Source organism: Poecilia reticulata, chromosome 6 (assembly GCF_904066995.2).
Source record: "Poecilia reticulata chromosome 6, P_reticulata-male-v2, whole genome shotgun sequence".
Taxonomy (NCBI): Eukaryota; Metazoa; Chordata; class Actinopteri; order Cyprinodontiformes; family Poeciliidae; genus Poecilia; species Poecilia reticulata.
Window position 1 is genome coordinate 707,890 of NC_088835.1, and position 21,880 is coordinate 729,769.

A 21,880-nucleotide genomic window follows, 5' to 3' on the forward strand; every position below is an offset into this window, starting at 1 on the left:
AATTATACTTAAGTACAGTAACAAAGTACTTGTACTTTGTTACTTCCCATCACTGTGCACGCGCACACGCACACACACAACAGGAGAGATGTACACACATAGACAATGACACAAAAGATCGCAAACATGAAACGTAACCTGAGTGTCATTAGTGTGCAAAGGGTCCCTGTGAACTGTTTTGTGGTCATCACAACATTAACTGCTGTATGACATACTCAGCAGTGTTTAAGGCTACTTGAGTGTTTAACACCACCACACACACGCACGCATGCAGATGCCGTTCACAGAGATATCATTTATAAAGAGTGAGTCATTCCTTCCCACTGCTGCTGCTTGCTCAGAAAGAGGCTACATTTGATTACATTGTACTATGACTAGGATCAAATTGTAACATATGTACCTGAATTTGAATCTGTTAAATCACATATTATAATGGTAGAAGATGTTGATTTTTGAAATAATAGCTCCTAAGCAAATTAGGAGCTATTATGGATTAAAGCTATCAAAAGCTGAAAAAAAACGTTCCAGGTTAGGAAACGTTTAGTTTTCAGTCCTGCTCCATCCCCTAATGTTCAGTGTTGGGCTCTGCTAGTTTAACAGTAAGTCAACAGGACAAAATATGGAGAGAATCTGACTGAGCTCCAAAGTATTTCAAACTTTGCCAACTTGACTATTGAATTTATTCATCTAGTAAAATATTTTTCTAGTTAACTAGAGCACCTTAAATTTACAACCTTGTTTAGATAACCAGGTCTAGGATAATACTTATCTCTTTCTGTGGCACTGCTGCATTGGAGTGGACAAAGTGCGCCGGCGGAGGAAGGCTGCCCAGGAGCAAAGGATCCAAAAATACATGTTACTGTTAGTACATCCAATACCTAATCACAGCAGAAGGATTAAACCTTGATCCTGGTTTTATTCAGAATTCTGCAAAAGGAACTTTGGAATTACAGGTTCCCTAAAATTGCTGCCAGCAACCCAAAACTGGTTGCTAGCCCCTTTGAGAGAGAAGATGAAAAGACCTATTGAACTCCAGAGCTGAGAGTCACAGCTTCACTGAGTATGACCGTCTGATAGCCAGACAGGAGCCAACAGGATGCCTCAGCTGTTCAAGCTGACCTGTATTAGCCATGCATAACTACCACTAATCATTCTGATTATTTTGAGAACCTGAGCTGAGAAGCAACACTTTACCATTGCTGGACACTTATGCCAGCCTGATGTGGAGCTAAAAACGCCACGTTGTAGTCTTCTTGCCGTAAAACACACTCCAAGCTGTTAGCTGAGCAGCTAGCTGTCTCCTGGTTTCTGACAAAGATGCAGCCAGGTGAACGATTAAGCCCACCCAGGTGAAAAAAAAGTATACTTTAGTATACTTCAAACGTACTTAAATTTGTGAAAGTACACTCTTTAAGTATACTAAGTATTAAGTGTACTACCTATAAGTATATCTGAAGTATACTAAATATACACTTGTACCAATTTCGAAATTAAATTAGAACTTTAAACACACTTAAACATAATTGTACCAAAATACACTTTTAATATATAAAATAAAAGTATACTTTAAGTGAGCAAAATATGAATGAATATGTATGAATTTTTAAGTGCCTTAATAATCTTTTACTATTTATTAAAATTGCCTAAAATAAAAAAAGGATAATCATGATGTAATTTTTAAGAAAGTACCCAATCAATTTTCGGATGTGTGATGTAAAACCTTATAATCAACGGCATTAGCTCCAGTTCATACTCCAGACCAGATGGTGGCAGTATTGCACACATTCATTTATTTAAAAAACGCAACAATGAGAAGAAAAAACTTGAACGCAGGGAAGATACAGACGCTGTTCAAATTTGCCATTTTTACTCGCATAATATTGCCTTAAAAGTAGAGAGAGCCTTGACAATAGTTACTAATTTTGGTAAATTTAAGCTGGTGACGTCCTAATCCGAGTTAGACGACAACACAACGGGACAACAACCAATGGAAATGAAATGTGTGTCACAAAAGGAGCCCTGAGGGATGAAGGCTGCTAAGTGTTGCTAGCTGGTGATAAGTTTGCTTATTAATTATCTTCATTTAATTATAAACAGTGCGGTAAAGATATATAACTTACGTTGGTTTCATAAATAATTATTTTATCAATTTTATTGTGACTTCTATGATTATTACAATAGGAATCATTCAGCTTCATGTTATAACTGCATGGAGGTTGTTTGTTGCGACTTATACTTTAATTCATAAACTAACCTGGTTTTAATTAAGCTCCATAAAACAGAGACTTTGATATTGTGAGGTTGTTGTTCCAACTCGTTCATCAATGATTTTATCTTCAACATATGTTTGCATTCTAACTAAGCAAATGAAGATGAAAGAGGAAGCCAGAGAAATCAGGTGTTAGAAAACCTAAAGACTTTCTGTCTCAGAAGAAGCTCTGACTCCACCAGATCACCAACCAGCTCTAAGGATGAACCTTCACATTGTCTTCATGATGTAAGTTTGTTTTTTCAATGAGGAGCTAGCTACATTTTCAACAACAAAAACTGCTGTGTTACCAACACTAAGTGCTTAATAAACATGATTTGATTTAAAGATATCTGGACAGAATTTTTCTCATCTTGTTAATCTAACATTTCTCTTTCATTTTTTTTGTTGTTGTTGACTTTCAGGGCCTTGTGATGGACTGGTGACCTGTCCAGGGTGAACCCTGCCTCTCATCTGATGACTGCTGGAGATGGGCACCACCAGCCCCCTCGCTACCCTGCAAGGATCAGTGTGTTCAGATCATGGATGGAAAGATTTTAAGGTAGTTTGTCTCCTTAAGTCCACACTTAAAACAGCTTCATAGTTAATGCCAACATCAACTGATTCTATGACATTCCTGACTATTTTTTTTCTACTTCTAACATAAACAGGCAAGGAAGACACCCAGAAATGTTTTTCCACCCCGGTCCCAATCATCATCAGTTCTTATGATGTCACATACACAGCGAGTACAAAACGTCTTAAAATTGTAAGTATTATTTTTTAATTTGCCATTTTTCTGTTCTCTTTAAATACAAATACTTTCTCTGTTTAATTGCTCTATTGTTCTTTTTTGTAGGTTTCTGTAAGGTGCAGTGAACGGGAATGTTCTGTCTGGAGTTCTCACCCTATCCCCCTTAGAGATAGGGTGAGAAGCTCGGTCATCTGGGAGGGACTCAGAGTAGAGCTCCTTCACGTCGAGAGGAGCTAGTTGAGGTGGCTCGGGCATCTGGTCAGGATGCCTCCTGGGCGCCTCCCTGGTGAGGTGTTCTGGGCACGTCCCACCGGGAGGAGGCCCCGGGGAAGACCCAGAACACGTTGGAGGGATTACGTCTCTCGGCTGGCCTGGGAACGCCTTGGGGTTCCCCCGCAGGAGCTGGAAGAAGTGGCTGGGGAGAAGGAAGCCTGGGCCTCCCTTCTGAAGCTGCTGCCCCCGCGACCCGACCCCAGATGAAGCGGAAGAAAATAGATGGATGGATGGATGGATGGATGGATGGATGGATGGATGGATGATGGATGGATGGATGGATGGATAGATGGAGGGCAGTTTTTTCTTGCATGTTGTGGAATAATTATTTGGTTTAAACTGCAGCATTAAGTTAAAACTCACAGTTCAAGATTAATGAACTTAAAGCTAAAAAAAAAACAACCAATTTAAATCAACTTCATAAACTTTAATTTCTGAGTGAAAAACCAATACAATTTTCATGTTGACTTTAATTGTATTTTCAAGGCAGCATTTTCATTTTCAAGTTAACCCACCTTTAAATGTTTTACAGTGTATGGCTTAAGGTTTGGAAGGTGATGCAGGTGCATTCATTTTTATTCAGAAATCCAGAAGCTGAAAGTGTGATTAATTTATGCAGAAAATATAATTTGAGATATGCCAATTGTGAGTGTAGGGAGTAGAGACAATCAAACTACGTAGAATATTTAAAATCAAACTATATTCTGTAATATTTAATACTTCCTTGAATTATGTTTAGCAGTGTAGGATACAGCTCTGGAAAAAAAATTAACAGACAACTTAAAATTAGAGACAACTTAGTTTAGTTTTTCTGATTTTACTTTTTATTGGTATATGTTTGAGTAAAATGAGCATTGTTTTTTTTTATTCTATAAACTAATAACAAGTCTCTGAGGTTCCAATCAAAAGTTAAGTATTTATTTGCAGAAAATGAGAAATGGTTAAACTAACCAGATGCAGTTCTTTCAGTTCTCAAATAATGCACAAAAAAAACAAGTTCATGTTGATTTAGAAACAACAATACTAATGTTTGAACTCAGAGAGAGTTCAGAAATCAATATTGGATGAAACAACCACAAGGTTTTCAGTGGTTTTTTTTCCAGAGTTATATGTAACTTTGTAGTTCCTGTCGTGTTTGGAAGGTTAGCTCCCTCATCCGCAGAAAAACGAAAAACAAATCAGTGTTCACTGTGAGTGGAAATTTTGAATTATGGATGAAACTGCACAGCTGAGGGGTGGGCTGCAGGGAGCCGGAGGGGGGGGTCTTCTGGGTGGAAGGTGGGGGCATCATCTGTCTAAAAATACGCCCTGACATTATATGTTTTTTTGGTTTGTTTTGTCTTTTTCATGTAGCGTTTACATTTTCCGTGGACGTGTTTCCAATATGAACACGAGCTTCTCTGAGTTGGGATGGAGTGAAGTTTTAGAGTTTAGTGAAGTTTTAGAGTTTAGTGAAGTTTTAGAGTTTAGTGAAGTTTTAGAGTTTAGTGAAGTTTTAGAGTTTGGTTGAGAAATAATTCATTAAGTTTATTGTATTTGTACTCATATGACTGTTTCCAAAAATAGTATGGTCACATATTACTTTTATTACTAGTATTACTATTAATAATAATAATAATCACATTCTAAAACACCTTTTTGTTCGTTCAACAGCGTTTCCTTTTTACAAGATTTACAATTTAGATTATTGAGGAACTATTTCTCACAAAGCCCGACATTATAACTTGTATTTACGTATAATTTCTGATATTATTTCAAGATTTTTTTATGATTGGTTTAAATTTATACTACAAGAAATAATGGTTCAAATATTTACCCTATGATTTTTCAACCATTTTACAATCACAATGGATTTAATTCAGATTTCATGTAACAAACAAATGTTCTCTGATCCAATTCTAATTTGATTTACACTGAACTTTACAATCGAATTACAATGAGAATAATTTTTGACAATCATCTTGCACTTGCTCTTGCATAATTAACCGGATCAAATTTGATCCGGTTCATTTCTTGCACGTTGTTGATGAAATAAGAAACGGATTGTCTTGTAAAATGATGCAAAATTAATGAAAACACAAGAGCAATCAGAAACGAAAAACAAAACAAATCATGCAGAGCTGTTACCGGAGCTGTTCCGGTATGAACATTTGCGCTGTTTCTGTCTCCGTGTTGTGCGGCTGCGGGTTTCTGGCTCCTTCTGCACTTAAGAAAAATCTCCTCTTGGGTTAATTGTAGGACTGAGCTAATTACCGTGAATCTGTAAACCCCTCCTGCTGGCAGCAGATTGGTCAAATCCGGGCGGGTCCCCAGTACCCTGACCCTGCCCGCTGCGGCGGGGCCATGTATAAGACGCAGGGGCCCCAGGCTGACAGCTGCTATGAGAACAGGAATCAAACATTATTTCTTCTTCTTCTTGTTCTTCTTCTTTCTTCTTCTTTTTCGCTGTTGCCTGAACACTTAACATCGACTGAAAGCGGGCTATTGGTTTCTGCTTCGGCGGATCTGTCTCCTGCTCTGGGTTGGACTCACTCATGGAGCTGTCGGATATTTCCTTCTCCATTCCCTCTGCTGATGACTTCTATGATGACCCCTGCTTTAACACCACTGACATGCACTTCTTCGAGGACCTGGATCCGCGGCTGGTGCATGTGGTCCCGCTGAAACCCGAGTACTCCTGCTCCCCCTCCTCCTGCTCGTCTTCATCATCGCCCTCACCGTGCTCCCACCTGCATCACCAGCTCCAGCACCCGGAGGCTGAGGACGACGAGCACGTCCGCGTCCCCAGCGGGCACCACCAGGCGGGCCGCTGCCTCTTGTGGGCCTGCAAGGCTTGCAAGCGGAAGACCACCAACGCGGACAGGCGGAAGGCGGCGACGCTGCGTGAACGCCGGCGGCTCAGCAAAGTGAACGACGCCTTCGAGACGTTGAAGCGCTGTACGACGGCCAACCCCAACCAGAGGCTTCCCAAGGTGGAGATTCTGAGGAACGCCATCAGCTACATCGAGTCTCTGCAGGCGCTCCTGCGCGGCGGCCAGGAGGAGGGCTTCTACCCGGTGCTGGAGCATTACAGCGGGGACTCGGACGCGTCCAGTCCCCGTTCCAACTGCTCCGATGGGATGGTGAGTCCGGGAACGCGCGGTGCGCTTTTACGCACCGACGATCTTTAGCTTTCTACCTGCTGACATAATTCCGTCCCAGGTCAGCCGTAACTTTCCTTCCTATTAGACTATTTTAATTTCAACGAACAGTATAAGATGACCGGTGCTTGATTGGTGGTACACGTTATTTTATTATTATTTTTACTTAAAATGTCAAACGGGCATTTGACATTTTAATTGCCCGTTCACCTGCTTTCGATTATTCGTTTTTGTTTATTTATTTTTTAGTCCACTCTTGTGATTTATGAAGCAGACAGTACAACACAGACACACCTGGTTTGCTAATAATAATAGTAATAATAGAATTATTACTATTATTATTAACTTGAGAACATTTCTTTTGATTGGTGTATTCTGAATTAACTAAAATGATATTTGTTTTTTCCCCATTCTTTTCAAATGCGCATTTTAATCTAAACCTTTATGGAGAAATATATTAAGATGTTAAGTGTTAAAATGTATGAACAGCAGAAATACATAAAAACGGAGACATGATTTGGTAATAACATTTCAGCGTAGGGACAGGATGTGTGATTTATTTTTGAAACACGTCCAGTCAACGAACTAGATCGTAGTTTGTTTTATTTCACTTAAAGAAAGTCAAACACTGACGTTTATGTAAAAATTGGTCTCCGGAAAAATACTTCCAGAGACCATTTTCACTTTTCCTGTGAAAATGCTGTCTGACATCAGTAAGCGGCCTTTCTTTTCCTTCCAGATGGATTTTAACGGACCGAGCAGAACAAGAAGCTTTGACAGCAGCTCTTTCTTCTCTGAGACGCCAAACGGTGAGCGTGGTTCTCAGAGCCTTTCGATCAATCAAATGAGTGTTATGGAATATTATATTTAACTAGTTATGAATTTGAACCACATCCAGTCGCATCATCTAACTAAGTTAAATCGGGGGGAAATTCAGAGTGAAAATGTCTTGCATCAAAGTCAGAAATTTAAGAGTCAAATTACCTTATAATAATAATAATAATAATAATAATAATAATAATAATAATAATCAAGTAACTTTATTTGTATAGCACAAGTGGGACGCGGGGGGAGCAACAAATCAATTTACAGTAAATATTAATAAAAATATCAATAAATGTATTTGTATAAAATATCTGTGCAGCTGGTCCGAAGAGGGGTCGCAGCTCGGTGGTCTCCAGTCTGGACTGCCTGTCCAGCATTGTGGAGCGTATCTCCAAGGACGGCAGCAGCCTGCAGCCCAGGCCTGAAGCCTACGACTCCCCGACATCCTCAGCTCCGCTCAGCGAGGCAGCAGCAAAGGCCCGAGAGCCCACCCAGGTCCCCTCCTCCCCCGACAACCAGGACCCAAACCTCATCTACCAAGTCCTATAGAGCCTCCCGCTCAGCCCCGCTGGAAAACAGCACCGTACCTTGTTGTAGAGTTATTAATGGAAAACATGTACTGTAACAAAATGGCCTCATTATTCTGTTTTAAAGAGTCTCCGGCAGCTGTTAACAGCCTGACACGCATCCCTCTACATCATGTCAGTGCTCCTTCCTGCCGGGAAGAAAAAACTAATTTAACTCAACTAAACCTGTCAAAGTTTTTATCAGAGGACAGTGGACATTTTGTTAAATAGTTTTGAAATTTTATTTAATGTGATTTCATATTTCACTAGTCTTAATTGAAACTTTAGTCAATCTGGAGAGACTCAGATAGAAAAAGAAAGTGATTAAAAAAGTTTTATGACAAATAAACATTAAAGTGCTTTGGCATTCAGGCCCCGGCCGAGGACGTCGAGCTGAACTTCGATAAGCTCGATAAACATTACTGATGCTGCATGGGAATGTAATCCCCCCGGGGCCTATACTGGTGGCGGAGGTCGAAGAAGGATGTGACCTGTGTGACCTGAAGAGCCGGGAGCTGAAGGTGGAGATGGGAGGGAGGTGGGTTGATCGCAGCTGGTAAGCAGAGGAGGCCATGGATGAAGGTCCTTATCAACTGGAACTTGATCGATAATTGGCCATGATGAGGCTTAGTGCAGCACCGATAGGTCCAGGGTGATGAGAGGGAGGCGCTGATTGATGAGGCAGGTGAGGCTAGAGCAGGGGTGTCAAACTCCAGTCCTGAAGGGCCGCTGTCCTGCAGTTTTTAGATGTGCCACAGGTACAAAACACCTGAATCAAATGGCTTAATTACCTCCTCAGTTCTCCAGAGCCTTGCTAATGACCTAATTATTCTATTCAGGTGTGGTGCAGCAGAGGCACTTCTAAAAGTTGCAGGACACCGGCCCTCGAGGACTGGAGTTTGACACCCCTGGGCTAGAGTCTTCCAATTGAATTTGCGCCGAAGCTTCATGACATGAACTTCATGAACCTCAAAACATGAACCTTTTTCCAAGTAAAGAAAATCTAAAAACTAAGTAAATAGACCAAACGATGATGATGATGATGATGATGATTATTATTATATGTAAATTTTTCGTCCCTGTTGAAGAGATAATTAAGTAGAAACTTGTCACTACTTTGGTTCCAGGAGGTTGGTCGCATAAACGCATAAATTTTCTCACCATAGATGATTATTCCACTTTTTGGGTTAGGTGAGAACCCTCCCGACCCCACTAAGGGACAAGGTGTAAAGAAAATGGATGGATGGATGGATGGATGGATGGATGGATGGATGGATGGATGGATGGATGGGTTAAGTGAGAGTATTCAATACTATTATCCTAATAGTTTTTTTTCCTATTTAAGTTATATGAAAAAAGAATTAGTTTGCTCATTTGATGAAATGAGTCTGATAACCGTCCAGTAACATTCCTCCACTCTCATCCTTCCTTCTGAAGTCCTGAAGGCTCCAGTAGATCTGAAAATACAAACAAAACAAAAAAAACTCCTGCAGAGGAAGCCTACTGACAAAATAACAGAGACAGACGAAGCAGCAGTTGGAGAAGTAATCTGTGTTTTATTGTTTGGTTTTAAACTCCTGTCAAATTCAGACCCGGAAATCTCCGTCAGGACCATTCAGTTTCGTTTAGTTCTTGTTTCTGTACATATCATGTAAATAAGAGCTGATTTGTTACATGTGAAGTCATGCATTTGTATTTAATGTTCCAGTTTGTATTGTTTGTTGTGAGGAAATTGCCACCTTTATATTTATACTGCTGAAAATTGTGTGAAATTTTTAAGGTAAATAAATCCACTGGCTTATTTATACAAAAAGCTTGATGTTGATACTTTATCACATTTCAATAAATTTTATTTAAAGATGAAAATAATTTCCTCTGGATGGGTGAAACTTGACCCATACACAGACCAGCAGGTTTTGACAAAGGAAGGATGTCGACAGCGTCATCTGCTGGTAAAGTTGAGAAAGTACAGGGTCTTTTTTCAGCTTTTAAAACCATTTTTTGGATTTCAGGTAAGTTGTTATAAAATAAGATATTTAGTCATAAGGTATTGATCGCTCATAAATGTGTGTCCAATTCTCTGAAACACATTAGAATGTGACAAAATGTTACCAGCCCATTTAGGAAAGAACAGCTTGAAACATGTTAATCTATTTGAAATAAAAGTAAAGATTTTGGAAAACAGAGGCAACACAAACTCTTCATATCTTTCCCTGCTGCTAAATATTGCTTATAGTCTTTTGTTTAGACAATAAAAGTCTAGTTTCATATGTAACAGGCTAAACCTGCTTACAATAAAACTATATTTGACTGTATTGGGAGAAATTGAATAAAACTTTTTTTTTTCCTGCTTTATTGGTTACAGGAGCAGCTCTTTGTGTGTTAATGAAAACAGTGAGGTGTTATTTAAATGTAAAGTCTGATGGAGAGAGAAAGTCAGAACTTCGACCGGTTCTGACCTAGTATGTTTTGGTTTCCTAAGGGCCACTTATCTGCAATACTCTGAAAACAATCCATGTTCCCAGAGTCATGGTCTGTTCCAGACGATTCCTAGTCAACGTGGATGTTGCCTTTGAACAAAGTTGACACTTGGTTTCCTGTTGTCAGCAGAAAGTTGGAAGTGTTGTTGTATCACACCCAGCTGTTCCTGTTCTCTAAAACTACTGATGAATAAATTAGTCACAACACTTGAAATATCATCATACGAAATATTAAATAAGCATAAGAATTGTCATCAATATTTTAATATCCTAACAGTAAATTGATTCATCAGTTTAAAAAAATCAGCAGGACAGACTTAAAATTTATTTGAAAATGTTCTCTATGTTGAGCCATGTAATATATTTATTTGTAATCAGGACGGATGATGGATCATGTAACACAAAAGCTCTTGAGAATGGCCAAAGCACCTCTGAGCACATTTATTGAACTTTAATACTCTTCAAACACATCCCATCCTCTTCAATCTGAGTGATCTGAAGTTTTCACATCCCTTCCTAAATGAAATAATTTTCAAGGGTCTGCAGTGCAAAAGAGTGCAACATACTTGAATATGTTGCACTCTTTTGCACTGCAGACCCTTGAAAATTATTTCATTTAGGCTGACTAAAGTAAAAAAGCATGCTCCAAATAACTGGAGCTTTTGACCGAAGACTAGAATCAGCTTGGCAAAAATGAAATTAGAGCTGAACAGATGACTTTAAGATTCCACATCTGAAAAGAAGGAACTTTATTGGCTTCTGATAACTACAGACATGGCTTGAAGAGTCACACTTTATTTACAAAATTACTGAGAACCACAGAGTTGAGGGTGAGGAGGCGTGATGGCAAGCATGTTGAGTAGTGTTTTCTTCCTATTAAACGGCGGCTAAAGGCTCCTTGTTTCTTCAGGACATGGCTGAGAAATCGCAGGGCGGACCTCAGCGTTACTAGTTTCTTCAGAGGTGCAACCTTCTCCACAGTGTGATTTGCTTCATCCTGCGTGTGTCCATGGTGATGGCAGTTTGGTTTGCAAGCACTCGTGGGTTCAGCCTGTCTACTTTCTGCGGCGGGCTGCGGCACCTTTCTTGCTGCTGTAATTCCAAACAGAAAACAGGGAGACATGTCAGAGCTGCGGCATTTTTAATTTTTAATTCCAAACAGGAGCAACTTGTGTCTCCTTTGTCCCAAAGACGCCATGTTGGTGAAACATAAAGGCAAACAGATTCACCAAAGGTTTGTGGCACCATTTTAAAGCACGTATGAACATTTGTAGGTAGAGAGCAGTGTGCTGTAAATACATTTATTTAATCACTTATTTAATTTATTTACTCACAGAGGCTTCCTTTCACATTTAATCATCGATTAATTGGCTGAAATATTTTATTAACTAATTAGTTGATTCATAGTTATATTGAGGTTAAACCTAATTTTGAGAGTTAACACATGAGAAGATGAAGCATGTTTTGGACGATATGAAACTTCAAACCTTTTTGCAAATTGTTATCCTTTTTATTCAGTCTGTTAGTTTTTACTATGTTTAGTATGTGAGCTGGGGAGCAGATATGTAAAGTGAAGAAAAAAAAATTATATATATATGCATCTAAAATTTAAACATTCCATACAATCAACTTTTAACGTTTTGAAAAATTCGAAAATCCTGTTTTTCATCCAATTCTGTGTTAGCAAATACCAGGTAAAAGGAAAATATAAGCATTATAAAACATTAATCTAACAGTCTAATTAAATCCATTGTTGGCTGTGATGTTACAGCACCAGTCTCATTATAAACACCTTCAGCTACACGCCTTGATTTCCCAGCAGGCTCTAACTGACCTGTCTGATTCCCTGCCAACATACACGACTAATGACCAAACAGTTTGACACCAAAAGGAGAACCGCAGGTGTAACTGAAGGGTTGTGACCTAACGCGCTTTTGGAGGGGTGGCCAAATATAAAAATATTGTTTTTAAACCAATTACAGTTTAATACAACCTGCAAACTGCAACAAAGACTCAAAGATGACCTCAGCTAAAGGAGCTGTCCCCAACTTTAACATAAGAAAACAATAAAAATCTGATGTTGAGTCAACAAAGGTCAAAACAAACTGACGCCTTTTCTAGTTCTACAAAGTGTTTTACACTGAACCACGTTCACTCATTCACAACTGATGCACAGGTTTGGGTGAAGTGCCTCACTCAGGGTCACAGTGACGTACGAAGACGCTGGAATGAAACTCTCCACTTCCAGGTTGCAGAAAATCTACCCCAGCAACAGATCCACACTGCCCCAGTCACCAGCTCTGACTTTCTTTAGCCAACTCAGGAGTGGAGGTTTAGTCTCCATGGTAACAAAGTGATTCTGGGAAACTGTGGTGTCTCTCTCACTGTTCTCTGACATGCAGGAACGTCATTTTTGTGACTTACAATTTACTGAGCTCTTCCACTCTCTTGCGCAGTCTTGTAACCTGAAGAGAAAAGAAAATTAAAAAGAATTTTAATCTCAGAAGATCTTGAGGTGATGGAGGAAGGAGCGTACAGCAGAGCAGGTAGAGGTGTTACACACACATGCACATGCATGCACACACTCACGCACACACACACACACGCACACACACGCACACACGCACACACACACACACACACACACACACACACACACACACACACACACACACACACACACACACACACACACACACACAAGCTTTCAATTTTCATGTTTTGGAGCTCTTTTTATCAAAAACCTTTTAAGGAATAAATGTCAAAATAGTAAAAACTAAATTAGTGCAAATACTACAAATAATCAGATTTAGTTTCCTTTTTTTGCATCAGATGGAATAAAACTGAACAAATAACATCAGATAAAAAAGTAGCATGTAATATATCCACTATTAGATGCCTGTATGATAACTAGGATTCAGTTGGAATGTTTGTAATTTGAATTTGAATTTGTCTATTATATATTATTGGATTGATTTAATATGTTTATGTGTATAAATCAGATCTTGTGAATTGTTGCTATAAATGAATTAAGTTGAATCAATATTTCCACACTAACAAAATAAAGACGTCATGTAAAATCTGTTTTTAGAAAAAAATCCTGCATCATTCATTCTGCATTTTTAGTTACAAAATGTAATTATTATAACCTTTTTTGACCATTGGGGTCTGTTATGTCCACCTGATGTGTGTGAGGCAGCAGAGTAATCAGCTCTTCTCACCTCATACTTCTGCAGCTTCAGTCTCTCCATGTGGTCAAACTTCTCAGACTCCAGCTGACGCATCCAGTCACTGAATTCATTGATCTTTTCCCTGCAGGAGAACCAATCAGCTTTTTACAAACTCAGCTCCGCTGTCATCATGCGACTCACAGCTAGTCTAAAAAAATCACTTACTAGTGTAAAAACGTAGACAGCAAACAAGAATAAATGTCAGACTGTTGCTCATTAGAATGGTTTTTAGTTTGGAAGCAGAAGGTTAGGTCATAATGTTTAACAGCTTTAACTCTCATGTGACCACAAGGAGTTTTTAATAGTCTCTGATTTATTTATTTTTTTTGTAGATAAGAAATGACAAAAAAATGCTTCCTGGAAGAGAAAGTGAGTCATACTTCAACTTGTCCTCGCTCAGGTGGTCGATGTTGAGTGCCTTGCGCCTGGCGGCCAAGATCTTCTTCTTCTTCTCCCTCTCAGTCTCTTTCTTTCCTCCTCTCTTCTGGTCAGCCTGTTTGGTGTGGATACAGGTGAGAGTGGATCAAGACCCTACATTTGCCTCTGTTGGTGTGAGCATGCGTGTGTGTGCTGACCTTCTGCAGGTGGCTGCTGTAGTTGGAACCCATGCCGGACAGAGCTGACTTCTTCTTGGCCTCCTCATCAGCCTTCTTCTTGGCATCAGTCTCCTCCCTTATCCGCCTCTCCTCCTGCGTTCACGACACATAAACACACAGTGAGTCCACACTGTCGCTAATCGGCGCCATGACATCATAATCGGTCGACCGACCTCACGTCTGGCCTGGCGCTCCTTGTCCTTCTCAGCTCGGACCCTCTGCTGCTCAGCCCTCTCAGCGCGACGCTTCTCCTGCAGGGTTGGGAAGGGCGTAGTCATGGAGACTGTGCAAAAACACTTACACTGCAAAAATACTAAACCTTACCAAGTCATTTGGGTCCAGTTTCCAGAGCAAATATCTTAGTAAGCTTGAAATAAGACAAAACTAACTTACAAATAACTTTTCAGTGAGATATGCAAACTTGTTTTGTCAGTAATTCATTAATATTGATTAAAAGAAAGTACTTTCTGCGTTGCAGATAATTTTCACTTATAACATGTTTTTCACAAGTTGTAAGTGAAATAATCTGTCTTTGTAAGTGTTTTCATCAATATTAAGAAAATATAGACTTTAAACAAACTCATGTAGCTTGATGAAAAGTTACTTATGAGTTAATCTTGTTTAATTTCAACTGCAATGATATATTTACCGTATAACTAGACCAAAAATACATTTGAATCTTTGCAGTTTAAAGCTTTGAAACTGCTTTTAAAGCAGTTCAAAAGTGTGCGGACACCACACACTATAAAACTGACTGCAGGAAAGTAAGATTTCAGCAAAGTCAAGAGGAGAGTGTTTGGCAGTGCTGAGGTGGAAAAGACAAAGTCTTTCATGTCCAGCAGGTTGTAAACGATCGGACAGTTCTCTGTCGACGACACCAAACCTTCAACACATCAGAGAAATAAAGCAACTGCACTGACAAATTCAGATGAGGAAGTGGTGGCATCTGGTCATCCATGTTGTGTTGTTTCACCTAAAATACTTTTGTCCTTCAGTTGCTGACAGGTTATTAAAATATATTGTTTTGCTGACTGAGTAAGAAAATTGAAGGAAAATTTTTCATTGTTGACATTTGGATTTAAATCAAATCAAGTCAACGAGTCAGACTCACAATCCTCTCCTTGAGTGCGATCAGCTCCTCCTCCTCCTTCTTCCTGCACTCAAAGTGAGCGTCAATCAGGGCCTGCAGCTCCATCAGATCCTTGTTCTGACGTTTCTTCTGGATGTCCTGCATCGGAAAAGAAATAAATTATCAATAATAATAATAATAATAATAATAATAATAATAATAATAATAATAATAATAATAATAATAATAATAATAATGGACCCAGCACTCAGCAGGAAACATCACAGACAAACCAAAACAAACCTTCTTATTTTCATTTAAGTCTCACTTACATCAAAGTCCACTTTATCACCATCTGGGATCTTGGGAGCGCTGGGCCTGCAACAGAGTGGATTCGCTGTTTCAGTCTATTGATGTGTGCCTTTTTTATTATTATTATTATTGTTGCTTTGTGGCCAATGATCACATAACCACAGGAGGAAACTTACTTGAACTTTGGCTTCTCCTCTGCAGGTTAAGAAATGAAGAGGGGATGAGTACATGTCATTGGGTTAGGAGGGACACAGACTATACTGCACTTCTTTTGGGCATTGCTCACAGATCACAGTCATTTTAAATGAGAGATGAATTTGTGAAAAAAGAAAAAAAGAAACTCGCCTTATTAACAGCTAAGGTTAGAATCACAACAGGGAAATGAAACAAAATTAAATGAAACAGATATGGGCAGAAGTGTGAACTTTAAACATGGATTAAATAAAACGTGTGTGAGAATCAAGAGGCAGTTAAAACTGAACGGTTAATACAACCAGTCTCTCTGTTAGTGATTCTTTCTTTACTTCTTCCTTCCTCTTTTTTCTTTCTTTCTTGCTCTCTTTCTTTCTAGACTTTTATTTTCTTTTTGGCTTGACCCCCAAAATTATTTAACACAAGTTATTTCTCCGTTTTCTCTCTTTTAGCCATATTCTGGTTGCCCTGAACCATGCATACGATGAGCTGCAGAGCAAACATAGCTGGACTTCCAGACCTGGAGGAGTTGAGTTGAGTTTTAGGGAAGAGAAACGTGAGCTTTGTTTTCTGCAGGGTGTATTCAGCCCTACTGGCAGCAATTTAACGAATATCTGATGACCTTTAGCTGCATATTAAATAAATAAATAAATAAATAAATAAATAAATAAATAAATAAATAAAGTATTGGAGTGCAGTGTTAAGTTGCTGTTTTGGGTCTGAAAGCCTCTCCAAGTTTGCTGTGCAGAAAAGCATGTGTTAGGAATCCATATTCTTTCACCCGTTTTTTCCCTCTCCAATAACACTTTTGATTTTTCCCAAAAACAGAAAAAAAAGTCACTTTCTTTTCATTCTTATGTCTTAAACCCCAGCACCCTGACAGCTGGTTGGTGCTCCTGGACTGACTTAGTGATGACTGACAGAAACAAGCCTCAAACCAGAACACTGACATCCCACCAAAACCAGAAGAATCCCTTTCATATCCATCAAATGTTTTTAACTCTACATACCTTCCTCTTCAGCTCAACAACGTCAGCATGCAACAAGCATCGAATAAAGACACAGAAAAACAACGTCTGACATTGAAATAGGTAAACCCATTCAACGTAAGAAAAATAAAACAAACAAAAACGTTTATCCAGAAAATAAAATTCCTAAAAATAATTGGGTAGTGGCTTGGTAGTTTGCATTGGCTATTCCACATTACACTTCTGTTGTTTCTTTTGGATAAACATACATAAGTGGAACATTTTCACATATTAGACATAAATGTGGTTAAAATTTGAGAAATTTTGAAAGCGTTGTCCATTTCTGTCAGTAAGATAAAAGACAAACATGTTAGTCAAGCCTTCTGTGTGCATGTCATTGTGAGTAGGTTATGCTTATTAAGTAGGTCTATAACCAAATTAGATGATTGTCCTTTGAAATGGTTTTAGCAAAATTAAATCTTTTCAAACCCAGTTTTGCTAAAGCTAGTTTGTGTTTACTGTTACTATAAAGTAACGTTATGTATGAAATCCAATGAAATGACAGACTCATGTAAAGATATCACAAGGTTCTCCAAAGACGCTTCTCTTTGAGAAGTATTGAGTAAAATTTAACTGAATCAGTCACATTCAGTCAATGATTCAACTGCAGGATCCATTTGGGTCAACCTACAAGAATGACACACTAAGGAAACGTTTTGTCACCTTCTGTATTATTAGCAGCTCTGTAGTCAGTTAGGACAAACAACATGGGGCCATAAAATTGGTTTTAACCAATAAAGTATCAGTTAAAGCTAACTGTGAATTGTGGTGCCTGGTACATTTAGATCTGGGCAGGAGGCTTCTGCATGGATTGAACAACGTCTGCCCACACTCAGGTGCTTCTCTCCAGGTCCTCATGCTTCCTCACACAGTTTAGAAACATGCCGATAGGTTAACTGGTCATGCTGAAATTGTCATTGTGTCTCTGTGCTGCCCTGCACTGGACGGACTGCTGACTTATCCAGGTGGCGCCACCCCTACTTCCTGACCCAAGGTACCATCACATAAAAAGCTCAGCTGTTTTCAGTTTGAGTTAAAGTAAATTGCTAAAGTCAGCTAAAACAGTAGGCATACAAACAACTAGCTGTTAGCCTCCAACACACAAACTTGTATTTACGTCTCAACCAGCTGATGGTGATACGACACGTTCCTACTGTAGGTAAGGGAACTATCACCAATACTTCACAGAACCAGCATTCAGAGCAATGCAAACTAAGCCTCTAGCATTAAAACTGCAGAATGTACCATTTTATAAAAATATAGATTTTTTACATTTTAATTGAAACTGTCACTAAGTCATGGCAGAACGGTATAAGACAAAAATCTGTGATTTTTAAAAAAATAAAAGGCACATACTGCAGCTTTAAAAAAAAAATTATATATATATATATATATATATATATATATATATATATATATATATATATATATATATATATATATATATATATATATATAATTTATGCATATTTATTTCTTCAAGAGGTCCTTCTACCTGCACTGTCTGAGCTCTGCGTAAAAGCTGAGTGCTTGAGTTTGTCCAGAGGTGAAAGGAAGGTAGTATGTGCAGACAGCATCAAGACGTTAGTGGGGTCTTTGCATTGAAAGGGATGATAGAATAATAACCCCGTCCCCCTTCTTGCCACATACCTTCAGGCTCAATCAGTGGCTCTGGTTCTGGTTCTGGCTCTGGTTCTGCCACTGGCTCTGGCTCTGGTTCTACCACTGGTTCTGGTTCAGGCTCAGGCTGTGCCTCTGGCTCAGGGGCTGCCTCAGGGGCAACCTCTACCTCCTGTACTACCTCCACTTCTACAGCTAAACAGCATGCAGCAAATCATTGTGGAGATGGAGGTGGGGGTGGGGGTAGCAAGAGATTTAATAGAAGCGGGAGAGAGGAAGAGGGGGAAAGAGATGGATGTTTTCAGTTCTGGACATGGAAGGGAACATGTGAGTTAATGATAATGCTATTTGGTCAGTTTCCACAAGATGGCGCCAAAGCATGTGAGACAGCAGGCATCGGAAAGAAAAATAAAAAAAGACCATTGATGGATGAAATGGGATTGTAGCTGCACTGCCACTTATATGTTTTTAATTTTAAATACTGTTAATGTTAAACAGCATGCTGCATAAAGTATATCTGGAAGAACTCACAAGTGGGTCATAAATGAGTTATTATTTTTTTTTAATGTTACGGTTGGTAGTTTGCCGGCTGTCTTACCATCGTATTCTTGATCCGAGAAAGAAAGGAGCAGAAGAATATTATCATGTCATCCCATTGGTACCCATTTTTCATAAAGTATAAATGTAAATGATGGGCACAGTGGGAATCCATGCTAAGCGAAACAAAGCAGTCATTCTGGGCTGATCGGAGCTTTAAGATGAATAAAACAATCATTTTTCAGATGGAAGTGTGCTCAGCTCAGAAGGACAGCTACAACTGCAGATAGTCATGCAGAGCTGGAAGACTATATTTGCAAACAGGGCAATTGGATTTCAAACAGCAAGGTCAGTTTTCTTTCTTTTTTTTTTTTTTTTTTGCTGCAACCAGCAAAAATGCTACAGCAACAAAAACATTAAATTTCTGTCTGCACAGTTTCAATCTGGAGGAGTCAAGCCAAACCTGCAAACAGACAAAACTGTCCAGTGCTAACTTTCTACGGGGAATGGAAAGTCAGTTAGAGAATGTTCAGAAATGTCATTTTGATTTAGCATGGAGCTCCCAATTGTACCTGGGCAGATTCTTTGACAATGTAAATATAAATATAGATACATTTAAGTACAGAAAATGTAGTTACTTACCCTCGACCTGCTCACTGCAAAACACAAGACAAAAACAAGTTAGCAGAAAGAAATTCTCACCACTATAGAATATAGCAATATGTTCAAGAGTAAAGACTATTTTTTTTGCAAATTTCTCAAGAGGAAATGAAAGCTGCTTTAAAGCAAAAGCTGAGATTTTTTTGTTTTGTTTGTTTAATCAACAACACTCACAAATGTAATGAAACATTTTTATTTCTGAGAGGAAATGGGAGAAGACTTACACTTCCTCTGCGTCAGACATGGTGGCAGTAGACTTTAAAACCTTAAAACCAAAGAAAACAGGAGTTTAAAGTCTGTCTTTAAGGAGTAACTGTGTCTCCTGTTGTATTTATAGCTCAGGGTTGAGTAGCAGATGCCTTAAATATGTGCAGCAGACCCCACCCTAAATGAGCCCCAACCTGTTTACTTTCACACTATCCTCCTTAGTAGAAATAAATGAAACGAAATGATTACATTTGATTTATTGTAAATGTTTCCCCCAATAATATTTATTGACACTTCTTTCTAACGTAATGATATCCGAACCGCTTGGTTTTATAATTGGTGTAAAACGTTGAACTGAAATTTGAGCCACAGTCATAAATTTGCTTCTCTCATGATAAATGAGAAGGAGACTAAACATAGATTTATGCCAATAGTCTGTTTTTAACTACCGAGGCAGGAGATTAATATTGCAGTGGAGGGAAAAAAAGGTCCAGTGATAGTGTTACAGGTCAGCCTGCTGTCCTCCCCCATCAGCAGCTTATGTGTTAAAGATGATTTTGTCTTTTTGCCAGTAACGGGGCGGATATCCACTCAGCATCAATTTTTCCACATTCTAAATCTGTTTCAGCATTTTATCTGGGAGCATGTCAGCTGACTTGGTACAGTGCCATTAAAACCCAACATCAAACACCCAGTACCCGACTTTACTCATCACTAAATCCATTGCCTGATGGAATCTTCGGTTATTTGTGTACGTTATAAATGTCTTTTGCACAGGGCCACTGTGAAACCCTCCTGACATCACAACTTTCTCTCAATGACAGCTGCACAGATCTCAGATTTGGTTTCACTTTGCATGATGTAAAATATTGGATTCCATCCTCTGGACGTCCTCCAGCATCATTCCCTTATATGGATTTTTTCTGCTCTCACATGGTTCCTTCAATCATCCTCAAGGCGCCTTGTTGACTGAAGTCGCTTTACTTGGGATTTACAACAAAGTCCTGAACGGTTTGACAGATGTAGTTTCTTTCCACATTTCAATGTGATGTCAGTAAACTAGGTGTGTTGGCATTTGGATAATGCCAACACATTCAGTCTTGTATTCAGTATTTCACTGTCCACATGCAAAATTGTCAAATAAAAACTTCAGCAGTGGAGAAAAAGTGCATGCTTAAAAGTGCAGGAGAAAATCTGAGCTAAGGTTCTGAGCCATCTGTAAATCCCTTCAGCATCTCATTGAGTCAAACCTGACTCCAGCCAAGACAACACAAAAAACTACAACAAAGTCCAGCTGCACATCTGACAAGAAATTGAGATTAATCTGCTTGCATTGTGTCTCCATTAAAAGTGCTAAACAAACAGTATATTTTATGCTCACGCTAAAGTCAGACAGATGTACGTCAGTACAGTGAGCCCATTGATCATCAGCTCTTCTGGCAAGCAGAAACACATCAAATATTTGCTTTTTGGAGCTCAAACACAAACATGTCTTCCAGTAGCTATCGCTCTGATCTTTGTAGATGCCTCAACTGGTGATGACAGTGATTTTAAGACACATGGACTCAGTTTGCACCTGACTTTAGGTGATGTTTAGAGACATTGCAGTTGAGCTCCCACCCTCATCCACACATGCAGTCACTCTTGTTCTGCCTTACCTCAGAAAAGCTGAATGAAGTGAGCTCCCTGTTGGCCAAGACAGGCTGTAAGGTTCTGCAAACTCACCACCGTGATTATGTCCTTCTGTTATAGTGACACTTGATCCGTTCAACCTCCCTATTGGCCAGAGGTCGGGCTTGAAGACACGTCCGTCCCTGTCATGGGGCAGGATCCACATCTTCAGTGTGCACCCACGCCCTACACAAGTGCTCAATAAGGAGATGGAAGGCTCGAATGCTAAGGAGGGAGGTTCTAGTTTGGTGAGAGCAACGGAGAAGGTGCCTGCAGGATGCTATTCTGGTGTCGCTGCATTAGGCAAGCAAATTTCATCGAAGCGGGAGACGGGAGCTGATCATCAAGGAGAACAGCAGGTGGTGCTTCAGAAACAAATCCAGACAAGCACAATGTACAGTTTACATGGAAAAATAATAACATTCAGAAGATTTGTTGAGACCAACATTTACATCAAAAATGTTGAAACTTC

General features: G+C 39.2%; 2 protein-coding genes across 3 annotated transcripts; one reads left to right on the forward strand and one right to left on the reverse strand.

The window, feature by feature from the left end:
* The first annotated feature begins 5,627 nt into the window (after positions 1-5,627).
* myod1 (myogenic differentiation 1) lies at positions 5,628-8,840 on the forward strand. Its single transcript, XM_081607579.1, has 3 exons — positions 5,628-6,397; positions 7,155-7,224; positions 7,560-8,840. The coding sequence occupies exons 1-3, from the start codon at positions 5,810-5,812 to the stop codon at positions 7,787-7,789; spliced, it is 888 nt and encodes a 295-aa protein (XP_081463705.1). The 5' UTR covers positions 5,628-5,809; the 3' UTR covers positions 7,790-8,840.
* A 2,178-nt stretch (positions 8,841-11,018) lies between these two features.
* Positions 11,019-21,510, reverse strand: tnnt3a (troponin T type 3a (skeletal, fast)). Of its 2 annotated transcripts, XM_081607580.1 has the most exons (13): positions 21,396-21,510; positions 19,755-19,795; positions 19,513-19,526; positions 18,364-18,528; positions 15,670-15,688; positions 15,514-15,559; positions 15,224-15,340; positions 14,286-14,363; positions 14,092-14,205; positions 13,897-14,009; positions 13,508-13,598; positions 12,711-12,751; positions 11,019-11,378 (listed from the first exon to the last, which is right to left on the reverse strand). In XM_081607580.1, the coding sequence occupies exons 2-13, from the start codon at positions 19,772-19,774 to the stop codon at positions 11,342-11,344; spliced, it is 855 nt and encodes a 284-aa protein (XP_081463706.1). In that variant the 5' UTR covers positions 19,775-19,795; positions 21,396-21,510; the 3' UTR covers positions 11,019-11,341. The 2 variants fall into 2 exon arrangements, with proteins under 2 accessions (XP_081463706.1, XP_008408890.1); XM_008410668.3 differs by lacking the exon at positions 18,364-18,528.
* Between the last annotated feature and the right edge of the window lie 370 nt (positions 21,511-21,880).